Source organism: Dromaius novaehollandiae, chromosome 7 (genome assembly GCF_036370855.1).
Source record: "Dromaius novaehollandiae isolate bDroNov1 chromosome 7, bDroNov1.hap1, whole genome shotgun sequence".
In the NCBI taxonomy this organism is placed as follows: domain Eukaryota; kingdom Metazoa; phylum Chordata; class Aves; order Casuariiformes; family Dromaiidae; genus Dromaius; species Dromaius novaehollandiae.
The window spans coordinates 42,539,666-42,555,590 of record NC_088104.1 but is presented as its reverse complement, the minus strand read 5'-3'; the positions used below and the strand labels follow the sequence as shown (position 1 = coordinate 42,555,590).

At 43.4% G+C, this 15,925-nt stretch overlaps 1 protein-coding gene across 4 annotated transcripts in view; it reads right to left on the bottom strand.

Moving 5' to 3' along the window:
* Window positions 1–15,925, bottom strand: part of UBE2F (ubiquitin conjugating enzyme E2 F (putative)) — an 82,656-nt gene that overhangs the window by 15,665 nt on the left and 51,066 nt on the right. For 2 of the 4 annotated variants that reach the window (XM_064515369.1, XM_064515367.1), the window contains 2 exons: window positions 12,446–12,478; window positions 10,168–10,230 (listed from right to left, as the gene is read on the bottom strand). The exons of 1 other annotated variant lie outside the window; for it this stretch is intronic. In XM_064515369.1, the coding sequence (XP_064371439.1) occupies window positions 10,168–10,230; window positions 12,446–12,478 (96 nt within the window). The remainder of the gene's footprint in view (window positions 1–10,167; window positions 10,231–12,445; window positions 12,479–15,925) is intronic. One more of the 4 variants, XM_064515368.1, reaches the window with a different exon arrangement.

Below are 15,925 nucleotides of genomic sequence, written 5' to 3'. Positions count from 1 at the left end.
ACGCTTTGCTGCTAACACGACAATGTAGGTCACTTTTGCATGCTCCATTTCTTCTCCCACCATGGCCACGTGTAGTCAGACAGATGGGGTGCAGAGGGATATGACAGGGACACCAGGGAAGTTTATCAAAGGATTAAAGTACTCATTTCTCCTACGGTGTGTGGCTGTGATGGCAAACGGTCAGCAAGGGCGACAAGCCTGGCACAGAGAATCGGGCAAAAATAATGCACTGATGAATGAAATGAGCTACGTTGCTTTTTAAATATACCTTAGGGGGAAGGTGCTAGGGGAAAAAAAAGTTTGCTAGGAGAAACCTTTTAGAGTGCACTGCTCAAACCCAAAGCAATCCACAGAGAAACATTCGCACAGAAACAGGATACAAAATTGTGTAATACGCTGCTGGTATTTAACTTTTAACGCACCCATATGCTCTTGATAATGCTGCAAAATAAAAAACATTTCCACTGTTTCCAGTTTCATCAAGGAACTTTATCCATCAAAGGAACACAGCTATTTCACATAATTCTTAATTATCTTGAAAATATCTTGTTTAGAGCTATTTCTAGTGTGGTTTTGTTACCACATATTTTTAATTTCTATTCTGAAATGTACAGTGAAAAGATGCAGCATCTGTGGACTATTATTTTACTAAATGATAAATGTTTCTATCTTGAAATGTCTTTATCAAGTCTTGGATAGTTCCAGCGAGTACTGCGCTAAACTGTTTTGCACCCAAAGTTGCCAGCAGTCACTGTAGTCCAGTGGATAATATTTCTCCTTCTCAGAGAGATTTATCTCAAGAGATTTAACCGATAACTAAGTAATAGTGAGTAGAAACCCCAGTGAAGACCAACCACACAAAAGCTTTAGTTGCCGGCCACGCAAACCCAACTAACCCAGCGTTGGACGAACACAGGGTTTACGAAGACGCAAACCTACCCAGATGCCCAGGTTAATGCACTAAAGGAAAGTCAATGCGCTAAACCATGTGCTCCCTACCGTGGTCGCGGTACCTCTGCTCTCGGGTTTGACATGAGCAACAGAAAGCAGAAAAGCAGGAAGCCTTGCAGGTAGGATATCGGGAACATTAGGCAATACAAAGCCATGTCAAGCTTCGGTTCCTCCTCCCCTTTGTCAAATCCACACGCAAACCCTCAATGAGGGTTGTCAATTCAGTCAGGTGTTTAAAACAATATGGCTAAAAACTTATTTCACTGCTGGTAGAGCTCATGCCACACTAAGCTGTAATCTAAAACCTGATCACTCCTTCACCCTTCAGCGATCGCCCTCCACCTGACGACACCAGCTGAAAGCACTGAGTGAGACCAAGGACTCAGCTTCACACACTGCCAAGAACAACCTTCTCGAGAAGGATGGTTAGTTTTGCCTTGTAAGCACAGGAGGAACTATTTGAGGTGGGGGGAAAAAGGGAGGGACAGTAAAAAAGATTATTGACCCTCTTCTGGTCAATCCCTCTTTGCTTGGGATGGCCAAAACAACTCAAACTTACCTCCAGGATAACTCACTGAACTGCTTAGAGCAAAACCACTGTCCCTTCGCAGAACTACTACTCAGAGCAGAACTGCATTTTAATCCCAAGAACTAAGCAACTATGTCCTTTGGCTTTAGAAAAAGCCAAAGATAAAAGCAAAAAAACCCCCAGAATCTAAATAGTTTGGAGGCAGGGGAAAAAATGAAAGGTATTTATTAGAAACCTCATGCAGATGCTTCATTTGTTTCCAACACAAATGTTAGCTAGTGTCTCAGATGAATGGCTATAGTTCACATTACTCTTTTTTTTTTTTTTTTTCCCCAACAAGGTAGAACAACCTTTTACCTAAAGATGATAATCTGTAAAGGAACCTGTGCTGGCCATCAGTCGCTTACAGATACCCTTTATGCTATTGTGAACTTTGGGGTTGTTCTGCAGAAGCAGTAAGAGAAAACAGCTGATCTCTGCTGAGCAGGAAGAATCACTGCAGGAACTAAGCAAGCTAAGCTGTATTTTTCTCTGATTATCATAGCCTTTATAGAGTTACGATACTCAATGTAGAAGAAAGCAATTTCCATTCTAGTTCAACTTTCAGAGCAAAGATCTCCATGTCCTGAGATCTCCATAGAGACAAATTTCCTTGCTGGGTCTCAAAGTCATCAGCAGGTTGGGTTTCCATACAAAATCTCCTCCAAAGAGGAAACACAAACCCATCTGTTAAATTTGGGGGTAGGGATACTACAAAGTTACTTTCAATACGAAAACTCCAACCTCCAAATAATAAACATCATTTTAACAGTATAAACTATCATACTGAGCACAAAGAACATGTGAAGACAGTCTTGCTCACAACATGCTTCTGATACTAAAACGATAAGAAAAAAGAGCAGGTATGAGAGAGAAAGAGGTTACTGTATGAACAATTAAATGATTTCATTTAATTGAAGAAGATCTGAGGAAAAAATACAGATAATGAAATTTTTTTTCAAACACCCAAGTTTTACTGCTAGTTTTGTGGTTCTGGTTGTTTGCGTAAAGGTTCCAAATCACCTGCCACATGTTATCATTGAGCTTTCCATTCAGATGCATCCAACAGAGTTTCAAATAGACCAAACTTCTGTTATATTAAGTTATATTAATACAAGTAATATTAAGTTATATTAATATTATATTAATATTAATATAAGTTATATTAATACAGGAAAAGCTGTATTAATACAAGAAAACTAACTTCAGTGGTCAATGAAATCAGGAAAAATACAAATCCGAAAATACTATTTCGTTTCAAATACATTTCTTCAATTACATCGGAAAATGCATTTTCAAGGTAGACTTAAATCGAAATGTTACTGAGCCTTTATTATGTATAAGCATAGGGATAAAAAGCCAGACAGATGAAAGTACAGCTGGCCATGACATTATTTAAGAAGAGATCAAATTTAAAACATTGCACAGGCAGCAAGCTCTGGGACTTCTTAACTGTCTGAAGGCACTATCAATCTGAAGACAAAATTACTCCGAACTTGAGCAGAGACAGAAGATCCCAAACCCACCAGCTTCCTGTATTTAGCATTCTGTCTGCCAGGCAGACAGTAATAGCTATCAGCATAAGCACAAAAGCAAAAACACAGACCTCCTGATCTGTATATGTCACACTGGTTTGCAGTGTTTGATAAAAACCGAGGTGAGACAGAAGAACCCGCTGCCATTTTGTGAATGTACTTCACAAACCCGTCTTGGAAGCTTCTGCAAAAAACCCCAGCAAGGACAAGACCCCTTTTGGTGACAGAGAAGCTTCACAATTTCAAGTTGCTGCTGACTCTTGGCAGCCCCAGAACTAAGGCGCATAGGCTGGACAGTGACAGCTTCTGAGGCAGAACAATTTGGGGGAAAATGCAACTTTCTATATCCTCAAGGGGATGCCTTAAGATATCCCACAGACACTGCTATCTTTGTTTTTCCACCTATGACTGCTATCTACAGGCAGGTCACTTGCTGGCAACTTTCTCTTTCAGCGGCTCACTTATTTTCAGAAGATATCGGTGATGCCCTCTCCTGAACCTGGCCCGTGTAGTGGCACGTTAGGAGCTGCCAGCTCTAGTCCAGTTGCCCGAGGAAGGGTTTGAGAAGTTAAGATTATTCTACATAATCCTAAAGGGCTTGCTATTTAAGGACTCAAAATACTGCCTATAATTATGAAAGGATGCAAAAAGTCTTCAGGGAAATTTCAAGTCTACAAATGTTTCTAATCGTCAATGGAATTTCTAATGGAATTAGATTAGGCTCTCACTTGTAAAGACAAGAAAACAGTCCTCAAGTAATTCATGGAAAACGTTCATCCCAGAAGACTCATTAGAACAATCTCCAAAGACTGTGAGCAATTGAGAGGATAGACTTTTTTCCATCTAGTTTCCTAAGAAACTGAGGCTATGTAGGGCAATTAAAATCCTAAGAGGAAACCTAACAGGCAGCTTCAGACTCCATAAAGGCATGAACATTATAAATCCATCTCCACAAAAATACTGAAGTAAGACTTACACATTTTCTTTACTACCAAGGGAAGTCTTGAATAGAAAAAAAATCAAAGTGGTAATGTATTTTCATGTGTTAAAAAAAAAAGAAAAGAAAAAAAGATTCAATAGCTGTCACAGCAGCATGCAAGTAATGCAAGGGAAAATCTGCCCTAGCACCTCTCTTCCCTGATAGCTCCCTGCTTCATATACCCCTTAATCGATCTCTGCCTCTGTGTGATTTATCTGAGGGTGCAGTTCATGGAAAGACACCACGAGCTGTGGTGAAATGAGACTGGCAATGTTGTCCTTGGTGTCTGCTGGGGGCTGGAGGGGGAAAGCGGCAGGAGAGGGGGATGCGATCAATGAAACGAGGAGACTTTGCAAATCCCTGGAGAGACTCTCCCTTCCAACAGCTCACCTGTGGCTGACGAAAAGTGGGTCTTTTCTGGGACACAAGCTGGTTTTCGAGATCCCTTCTCCCTTTCTCAACACAAGACATGAGACCATCTTACTCATGGTTTGCAACCACACATCTTGGCGGCACAGGCTAGTGGTCCAGTCTCACTGCCAAAGAGACTTTCGCTAATGTGCTAATACAATTACGAACAGGAACCAGAACGACATGATTGGGGCTGGACTGAAACAGCGCTGCGACTGTAGGGTTGACATAGTAAAGAGAAAAGGCAGCTGTAAGAATATCATGAATTGTCCACAGTCATACTTAACTGCGTTACGTTATATACATATTCAACCTCCCTCCCAAATTTTTCCTTTAGTATTCCTACAACAACCCTCCTCAGCATAAAAGCACAATAATGTCTACTAACAAAATCGTAACAGTGTATAAAGCTACGTGAGAACAGATGGAACTGGAACTATCCTCAGTGACAACCAACTGCTGAAATGCTACAGCTCTAGTTAAAAACTGTGCTAAGACCTGAACCAGAACCAAACTCCTACGTGCAAACCAGTGCAAAATAATTCATCACTACAGTATCAAGATAACAGCTACCAGCCTTGCTACTGGTCTAGCTGTGGGAAAGGCAGGAAAACAATTAAAACTCCCTTCGCTGACAGTGGCAGAAGATGACTAGAAAAATAAAAAGAAAATCCCAGACCCCTTTTGCACAGAGGTCTTGCTCCTCATGTCCTTGAAAACCTGGCAGGCAACTGGGAGATAAAGCAAAGCAGGTGGTGGTCAGCACCACAGGCCTTTGGAGCGCGTGCTGGAAGCAGCAGGCCGATCCCTCACACCCAGGATCTGCTGGATGTTTCCAGCCATGATCGCACGGAGCCTGACAGCAGCCTTCCTCCGAGAGCGACCGCCACCGCCCCGTGCCATCAGTGATCTCCTCCGGACGTGCTCGCCAGCTCTCTGGAGACAGCGGACGGGGACACGATGCTCCCGTTGTTCAGCAATTCCTGTATTCTATAATCAGAAACATATGACACTGCTTTTCAAGGAAGCTTTAACAGGGCTCATTCCAATTAAGCAAAAAAATTCTGATTTAAGATAGAACCTTGGCAAACGCAAACTTACTCTGGCCGGATTTCTTAGCTTTGGCATTTCAGAGCTGTTTGTAAAAGAAGTCGCAACGGAAGAAGACATGTTACATTTTCACAACAGAAAAAAAACCTCGCAGAGAGCTATCTATTTTACCCCTTAAGAGTGACACCGCAGGAAACATTTCCATGCGTGAATACTGATGGACGCGTTTCAGTGGGAAGATGGAAAGCTTGAAAAGGAAAATAATGCACAACGATTATGTTGCTCAGCTTCTTCTAGAAAACTACTCAAAACTGACACATAGATGAACAAGTAAACGAGTGTTTGCTAATCTGCAAGATGACAAAAATTGCCTTAGCCTTTTAAATTACACCAGATACAACAGGAGAATATAGTTAAAATAGGACACAGCATTAGCATTCTTGCTATGGCAGGGCTAGATTTGAAAGAAAGCAAAGGAGTATTTTAGAAAAACTTTTCCTATATAAGCCACATGAACAGTGCAATGAATCTTCTTGTTGTGTAGTGCACGTACAGCTTTAAAACGTCTTAATAGGAAATACAAGGGCTAGGGTAGTTTTTAAGGACACCAGCCCACTGGAATGTACTGATGTTATAACATCTCCAAACAGTCATGATCTATGCACGTGTGGAAAATATTTTCTAGATTTCATCTGACAAATAGCAGGTACAATATCCAAAGCATCTCTGGCTAAGAAATACAAAAGTCTGAACTACTAAGCTGATTTGGTTTTGTATTATCACAGCGCATTACTGTTTTTTCAATATTTAGTCTCTGTGGCTCCCACAGAAAGCAAATCGATGGAGCTATTTGTTCACTGCACACAACAACAAATCCTGCATTTTTCAGCACTTCATTTTTAAATCTGAAGTCATCAAAATTTATATATTTACTGCCGCTGTTTAGAAATCCATGGAATAGATCCTGTTGCCCGTCAACAGCTCTGGCTATGCACACAATCACTGACAGACAGACTCCTCTGGTAAATCGAAGGCAGTCCAGCCTCAGTCAACGAGCTTGCAAGAAGAGTTTAAAAAACTGGCCGAGCGTGGAAGTGGACAGCCAGCTCTACAGAAATGCAGCGATGAAAGAGGATGCCGGCAACACACTGGAGGACAAAGCCGGCATCCAGAGGGACCCCGGCCGCCCAGGGGAACGGCCTCATGAAGTTCAGCAAGGACAAAGTCCTGCCCCGGGACAGACCCAACCCCTGCGAGGGGACAGCCCGGGACAGCCTGGATGGGGAGCAGAGGCAACGGGGCTTCCTGGTGGGGAGGAGATGGCTTTGGGGGGGACCTAGGAGCATCCCCCCAGCAACAACGAAGAGGCTACCAAGAGGACAGAGCCAGACTCTTTACAGATGGACACGAGATTGTAGTCGAAACCTGAAAGCAGGAAGGCTCTGACTGGTTATAGAGACAAGGTTTACCACGAGGGTCACTAAGCACTGGAACATCCAGTACCGCCTGCTGACAATCTAGAAAATAAACTCATGATTGGCAAAACTGAAGCCTGACAAAACTGATTGCAACGGCAACGAAACCACCTGAGCAGCAGCACTTAACGCAGACAAATAAAAGGGTCCTATCTCTGAAAAATTAATTTAGGTTACACAAGAGAGCAGACAGTATCCCGTAACACCGACAAGGACTTTGAGAGAAATGACCAATTAAAACACGGGTCTCCAAAGCGCTATTGTAGCTGAAAAGAAGATAGTCTTTGGACATCAAAGCATTCGTGAAAACGGACATTGATGATTTTGCCCAAGTTAGTTGTACAACCTTCCAAAAAGTTCCTGAGATCTTGCAAAACGTGTAGGGAAGAACTGTAGAATTACTAAAGGTTTATAAACAAACTGCATGTACTGTAAAAATGAATCTGTTTAAAAGCGACTTGATGATCATAGGCTGAAGGTACCTACAAGGGAAGAAAAGGTTCATTAACTGACAGATCCTTCTTCTAGTTGAAAGAGGCCCCCAAGGGCTGGAAGCTGACGCTGCACTAATTCAGATCTCAAGTTAGACAAAATTTTTACAGCAATGTTAACTGAACAACTTGAGCTCTTGAATTTTGCATGATTTTTAAACCTTAAAACAAGACTGCTTTCCCAAAAGGTACAACTACATGCTCAGATATAAACCATGGACCGAAGTGTAAACATTTTAAGAGGCTCCTTACGCAGGAGGAGATCATAATTGTCCCCTGCAGCCCGATGCGTGATGCAGACATGCACTGCAGAACTGTTCTCCTAGAATCAGTGGTAAGGATGTAACAGCTATGACGTGACTGTCAGTGTGACTTCTTCCACAACCTGCAAGGCAGCAATCATTTTTGGTATCTTAATCCAGCCTAAGGAACTGTACGAACTTCAGTTTTGCAATCTGAACAGCCAGAGGCAGGTTTCAGATTAGTTGTTAACCTCTCCGGCAGCCACATTTAGCCTGTAACGTCAGCAAAAGGATCTCCAGCTTTGCAATGGCATCAGTGAAATTCCTCTCCGGGAAAGCCACAAAAGCACACTCAATGTACCTTTTTCTTGGCTGCTACAAGCCACATACTCCCATGCTGTCAATGACCAAAGGCCTTTTCTTAAACCATCCGTTGTATGCAGACATTTGTACACAGAACTATTTGTATGTAGGCATACTTGCATATCTACCTGTATATAGGTTGTGTGTGTGTGTGGGGGGGGGTGTATGTGTGCATGCATGTATATTATACATACACTATTTGTATATTTGCATTCTGCATGCAAAAACATCTCAGGAGAAATTCATAAAAACTCCCATCTTAATGTGCATTACATCTTAATCATAATGTGCATTACAAGTATTCTCTTAAGAGACAGGACAGGAGCACAGCCAATTCGCTTCATAATGAAATGCTTATATGCATTATATACATCATCTGTACCCCAGAGAGACAAAAACTAACACAAACTACAGTCATATCCTTTGAGGCTAATTGTAAAAGCAGCCACTTTTCTGCCTTGCATAATTTATTCTCCCTAGACTGCTGACATTATCTGCTTTGTTTTCATAATGCTTACCAGGAGAAATCCACCGCTACCTGGCAAAAACTCAGCAGTGCATGACACTTTCAATGAAATACCACCGAACTCACTGAACACTAAATGCAGATAACCTCCAAAAAACAAAGTCAACATAGTAGAAAATAAATTTCAGATATGCTCAGTCTAACACCGTTACAGTTTAACAAGTTTAAAAATGTTAGTTTCTGCATAGAATATTTCTAACTTAGAAGATGGACAAAAAATATTCCTATTTTCCCTTTAAAACGTCTTTCCACAACTGTTGCTATATGAAAAAGCTTCCATGCTATTAATGGAGCAGGGTGTATTCCGAATGTTCGCCTCTCTTTTTTTGAGGAGGATGTGTTTTTAAAAGCAGTTAACATTCTTCTTTTGTTAGGATTCCAGCGATTTTGGAATGAAGCTGGGAGATGCAGGACAGTGATTTCTTAGTGCTTCATTCTTTGGGAAGAAGACATTACTGTCAGGCTAGTACGATATATAACAAAATTTATTAGCAGCACTGGTAAGTCTCACTGATCACAGTCTGAGAATATCTGACACCATACTTTGCTAGTACTATTCTTTGCCAAAATGATACAATAAAACCACAAAGAAAACCTCTTACAGGGTAGGTCCCAACTAAATTTTTCCCTCTTTAAGCCAACAGTCTCATCCCAGCTCTGCAGACACTGAGAAGTATCACACTAGCTACAATACCTTATCGAAATGCAATCCTGATGCCTCGTCTTGAAAGACTTAGGTAAATTAGGGGCGCTGGCTGACTTTGCATTTTCAATGAACTCCTCAAACCAACATCTACCTGGAAACTTTCTTTAGTCTTTAAAGCTAGCTTCAACAAAAGCATGACAAGTGTAACTTTCATATGCTTTACGTAGGCATCCATATAACATGATGTGATGCAACTTTAGAGACCCCCATAAAGTTGCTACTTTTGTGCATCTCTACGTCCACATTCAATCTCGGCCGAGAGGTACACTTTCAAATTTCTTTACTAGTTAGGCCACTAGTGATTTCCATATTTTGCTCCGTCCCGTCCGTAACACACACGGAACAAACAGGATCAATAAACAATATTGTAAAGAATGGAAAGCTTTCACTCCTGGCTTTCAAATGTGCCCAAATTTCTTCTGGCTTAATAAAAGCATGCACCGTGTAAGACTTGTGAAGAAAAAAGTAACATTTTGAAAGAGATAGAGAAGGATGAGATCTTTCTGGCAGGCCTTTAAGGTAAAGGCTATTTCATGCAAATGTGCCCAAACAATCCCCTATCATTTGCTTCACACAACATATACAGCTTCGGGGAAAATCTCAGAGAGAAGCACCAAAAGACTAGCTATTGTGCCAATATTGTTATATTACGATCAACAATTCTAGAGTATGGCGCATAACACTACCATGTTAGGCTTGTCTTTCCGGATAAAGTGTATTTTGTTTGAATAACTGGTTGCTGATATACTGAGTCACTCTCCGGCCTAAAGTACCAGCTCAAACACTATAAAAGGATCGACTGAGAACCACAGAGTACAGTACGTGTATTTGTTTAGGAACAGGATGCTTTAAATAAAACCACTGACTCACCTTGTCACGCAAATGATGCTCTGCAGCCTCAATATTCAAAGGATCGTCAAAATTCAAAAGATCCTGGAAGAGAACCAGAGAAAATTATAGGCTTTTTTTTCCCCCTACTGCTCGCTGCATTATACAGGAAACCCAAAGCATTTGCGAATAATGTAAGGAAATAAAGCAAAAAAAAAGCAGCACGTGTAGCTCCATTTTCTCACTACCTTCATAGCTATTCCTGCCAAAGGTAAATGCACATGAGCAGGGTGGTTGTAAACCGACTCACAAGCCAACTAAAGGACAACCCCGTCTGTTGACATGTCCCACACTCAGCCCTATGACACTCCCCCGTGGCAGTGATGCATTTATACTTGAAAACTGAGGTATTTTCAAATCAAATTTTGAGGGAACATTCAAATTTTCTGGAGGCAAAAATCCTGCGGATTTTCTTTGATGTCCACCGTTAAAAAGAAGTTCAGATGTACAAACTGCCTGGTGATGAGGGAGGAAGAATTTCCTTAATGCCACCTCCACATAGCAAAGCCACTTTTATCGCCTCTGCTGGGAAGCTACATAACCTGGAGCCTGACAGGCAAGAAAGTTTTAGCAAAATGGGAAGAACAGGGCCCCGAGAGAAGGAAAGGGAGTGCAAGGACCCCTAGACATAAGGGCAGGTTGGGGGCAGAGAGCAGAAATAATCAAAATGACTCTCAGGGCTCTCAGCTCAACCTCCATAAAGGTTAACTTTGGGAGGAGAAAGGGTCTAGGGTTAAAACCAAAGGAGAGCGGCATGCTGACGAGAGGTGGGTCACCATAAAAAAAAGATGAATTGTGCAGAAAACCTATTCTGCCTCCAGCATGGGTCACTTTTCCTCAGTTCAACGTTAGTCCGTGGCAGCAGTGAAGTGCCACCAGTCTCACGCCAGCTTTTCAAAGCCTCGGCGCTTTGCAGCAGCCGGGTGCGGGGGGCACCCCCGAGGCGAGGCAGGCAGCACGGCTCCTGCAGGGCACCACAAATCCCCGCCGTCTCCCACGCGTGACCATCGCTCTCGGCAGCTGCTTGCCCAAGAGGTCATTTTTATGTGCGGTTTGCCACCGAAGGGACCTCTTTGTACCGCCAGCAGACCCCGCTTGCTGTCAGGTGTTTAGCATGCAGCAGCACGCTTAGCCGTGAAGTGCAATGACTCTTGGTTGAAAAGGCAAATGCTCTCCAGTCTTTCTAAATCAATTTACTGAAGAAGCCGTCGAAACGAATCCAGCCTTTCGATGCCAGGAAAGCTAGGAGGTTGCAGCTAGTCAGAGGCACAGCCTGCGCTTGAGACTTCAGAAAAGCCCCGGGAGTGCCGGCGGTAGCAGCCGGCAGGACGGTCGCTCCTCTGCCCCCGTTTCTGCAGGAGGTGGTGGAAGCAGGCTGGGGCTAACAGCCCCCAGCGACGCTCCTCAGCCAAAATTATTCAAAACCCCCCCGTACACGCTGCAGCGGCTCGGGCAGTTCCCACCGGAGTCAATGACAGGTCAAACCCTGGCACTGCAGCTAGTCAAGGCCTTTCTTTGCTTTCTCCTGAGCTTTCACAGCAACAGCACTGGAAGGGGACCAAAATCCCGGGCTCCCTAAAAAAGGCAGCTTTTAGCACAGCAAACACTTGGCCTCTCTGTTTCTGGGGCAAAAGCCACCGCTGCACTCAGCTTCTTGCCATCGCCTGCGTTTTCGAGCTGCTCCTGTAAGGGCGAGACATGGGCTCCTTGCTCCTGCGGATCTAAGGAGAAGTGGAGAAATGGGACTCCTGAAGGAAATCCTACCATTTCGGCGGCAGCTCAGGGTTTCTGCAAATTCTGTGGGCGAATATGGAAGCCCTTGAACATGGACGTAAGTGTTCAAAAATACTAAGGAGATTGCAGGGCAGCCATTAATTCCTGAGCCGCACTTCTAAAAGCCATAATCCCAACAGCTCCTTTAAGAGGAAGACAAGTTTTCAGTCACTGGAAACCAGCTGAAGGAACTTCACGCGTGTGGAAGATCCCAAGTAGCTTGTCATGAAAATATCCCGTAACAGATGTGTAACCAAAAGTAAAAACAGTGTATGAAAGGCATTACAGACCTTGTACAAGTCTTGTGGTTACTCAAACAAAACCACAAACTGATTTGACGCAGGGACTCACAGGATACCCGCAGAAGCCAAGGGAAAGAACGGCCTTAACTGCAAGAGGCAGCAGACTGGGTTCACGTTAGGTGAGGCTGAGACCAAACCAGGTGGGGAAAAGGTTAGTGGATATGCAAGAACATTCTCTTACTTACAGTAAATAAAGAGTTTAATCCCCAGACGACATCCTGCAAAGGAAAAGCACAGTCAGCCAGGCATGCATTTCAGGTATTTTGAACGACTTGACATCCTTATATTTCTATTAATCCAAGGAATTACTGGAATATCAAATCTAGTTTGAGGGTTATGTTTCACTAGGTTAGACGGAGGTATTGAAAAAGCTTCCCCATTTCATGGATGCCTGATACTCAGAAATCACAAAACCCAAATTCTGAATATTCAAACACAAGCTCCGATTTCTTTTGTGCGTTCAGAAGCCTTATTCCTGTTGCTTCTCTGCCCAAGTAAAGGGATAACACCTTAATATTTGCTACCGATTTAAAACTGTGGCCCTTAGTTCAAATGGTCGGCATAAAACTTAATTTAGCAATCAGTTCTTAAGAAATCAAAACTGTGTCGGACAAATATCTGAAACTGTGTCAAACAGCAGAGAAAACAGATCTAGGTGTAACATAAGTAGAGAGATACCATTCATGTATGTCTCAAATTATTTATTTGCCCTTAAGCTTTACATAGTTGAAGAGAGAGGGCTTGCAACTCCCACCAATGCAAAGCTTCAAGAGAAAACTGTCTCCAAACATTCCCTCGATTGCTGTCACCCAGTGCAACTTGTTTTGGGGTGGGCACCTCCAGAAGAGCTCCCCTAGCACTGACCTAAGTGTCCACATCCCAAGTTACGGACTTCAGAGACTAGGAAAATGCACAAGGTCCAAATGCTACAGAAAGACACTTGGAAGGATCACTGACCATCACCTCCTAAGGGAAGTTTTTCTGACTAGAGGAAAGATCATTTTTTTAGTAGCAACGTAACTAAACTACGCTGCTGCAAAACCCCAGCAAAGCATGGGCACTGGAGTGCTCACATCAGAGGCAATTTTGCAAGGTTAGCGTTGCACCACCGCTGCCCTTGCAACCCGCTAGCACTTGACTGCCTCCAAGAAAAACCACTTTCTGATTTCCACTAGTTGGAGAGACGCTGCACATTACTTGCTTCACGGCTAAACCCTTCACAGAAAAGCCTCAAAGTAAAACCTTCCTAACGGTGGCAAAGAAAATAATGGAATATAAACTGAGTTTTCTCCTAAGGGAGCTTCTGAAATGATCACGAGTGGTGAAGACTGCAGCTCTTTCAAACGTACGCCTAGTCTTCAGCGGGAGCACAGAGACACAAATGGCAAAAAAAGAACATGCATACGATACCGCAGAATTACCGTTATCCATACGTTTAAGGTTATAGTGCTGAGCAGCCATCCCCTTTCCCAAATGACCATACTGGCAGTCCCTCATGTCATTTTTGGGCCTGGACAGTCCTTGGGAAGACAGAACGGACTATTTCCAGTAATGGATGAAAGCCGTCATTTTGTCCTCTATTTCACTTCTCTGTTTGCTGTTCAGCTACAACTACCGTCGCAGAAACTGGGCACAGCAGAGGCTGGCAAAACATCGTATTAAGGAAACCTATATTATGCAGTCCCCAGGTTAAACTATTTGTAGTGTGCTGGAGAAAAAAATAAGTCCAGGTCACCGACGAAAGGCGGATTTCAGATGCCGACTTGTACAAAAGGGGTGGCATTGCCCTCCTAGAGCGGAGGAACACGCATGAAGTTGCTATTCCTGCGTTCAGGCGTTGGGGAACAGCTCAGGGGGGTTGCCCAGCTTGATGTCCCTACGTACGTGGCAGCTGCCCCTCTGATAGCAGCACGATCCATGGTAGATCCCCTTGGCTGGCTGAAACCACTGTTGTCTCCTACCAGCTGCTCTGGCCTCCGGAGGTTTGAAGCCCCTTCCTCTGCCACCCTCAAGGATGCATCGTCCTTCAGGGAGATGGAGCGAACGTCTTGGGGACTATGAGAATTTCTTGGGTCTGATTTTAAGCCGCCACGTGTTTCCCAGAGCTGTTGATAACAGGCCTTTACTAAAGCACGCTAATTTGCCCTCTTCCACTTGAAGAACCAGAATAAATTAACTTTTTAAGGGTTGTCTTTCCTCTGCGTGTACACTAGGCTGAAGCTGGCAAACATGCTGCAGAATTACAGACTGAAACATTAGAAAATCCCAGATAGGTGCAAGGAGCTCCCGCTAGCGCACCAAGGTCTGTCCCTCCCCGAAACCTGCCTGAATGCCAATGCAGCACTCAAGAGGCTACAAAATGCTTACAACTTTTCAGCTACGAACCAGCGTAGCTAAAAACAAACAAAAAGAGCAATTCCGTCCTTATCCTATGTTTCAGATGTCCTTTAGGCTTAATGGTGCTAAAGCCTCCCGTTTCCCCGAACCTCTCCAACAGGACGCTTGCAGACCGCGTCTCCAAACGATACAGATTCTGCTCCAGCCCAAGCAGGTACGAGCGGTACCTCACACAAGCAAACACAGTACCTCAAAACATAAACGTAAATCATACCAAATCATTTCCCCACATCATCTCACCAAAACTCTCATTTGCTGGACCCTGGTTTTAAGACTTTGGGACCCATGGCTCGCTATTTAATTCAAGCTGGCTTTGCACAGGGCTCTATCAAAAAAAGAAAAAAAAAAGGCTGTAGGTTTTCAGAGCATTGTATATTTTCACAGCCATTCTGGAGACCCAATAATATAATTTCCAATCTGTTTCTGCTTATTCAGGTTTTATAATTTGCTGGATTTGTTTTATTCTTGCACAGTTCCATAAAAAATAACGTTAAATTAATACCACAGGATGACATTTCTTGTAATGAGCTTGAGGCTAGCCTGGATTTAAATTTGGGAGATGGAGAAAGGGAGGTGGGATGGAACAGATGAGCCACGGCAAATCAAGCACTTCAAAATCTTTGATTATTTTTGCAGTACTACAGCCTGATGTTCTTCATTCAGTCAGTCCCTGCGTGCTGCAGCGCCTGGTTAAACCTGCAGCGTTTAAGCGAAAGGAGGTTTGAGGAAGGAAACCCGCTCTGCTACATGGCACCGCGGCCGTTTTGAGCTCAGGCACGGTGAAGTCAACACAAGCAAGTCAGAAGATCAACAGACTGTTATAAATAAACCTTTCTTTCCTGGGTATTTTTCTACTGAATTGGAGTGAAAAGTTACGTTCAAGCCCTGCCCACGGATTTATTTAGGGCATGCCAAAGCAGGAGAAAAATCTGCCACTGCAGCAATGTTTCAAGCTCAAGAGCAGTGAAACAAAATACGAAAGGCAGCTTTTGAAGTAGCCTCTCCTGAGACTCGAGGCCCTCAAAGCCCTGCATTTACGGGAGGTCCTAACTCAGTCGGGCACCGAACCTCCGCAAGCGGCAGCCCTCACAGCCGCTTTGCAGCGGCGATGCCCCTGACACCGCGCCACTGATGAGCGTTTAGCTACGCTTTCGGATGTCTGAAAACATAACCGCTCAGCGTTTCTTTTGAGGAGAGAGTAAACATGCAGACGGTAAATTAAGATTTTCCTTTTACAGTCAAAGCATATTTAATACATTAATTTAAGG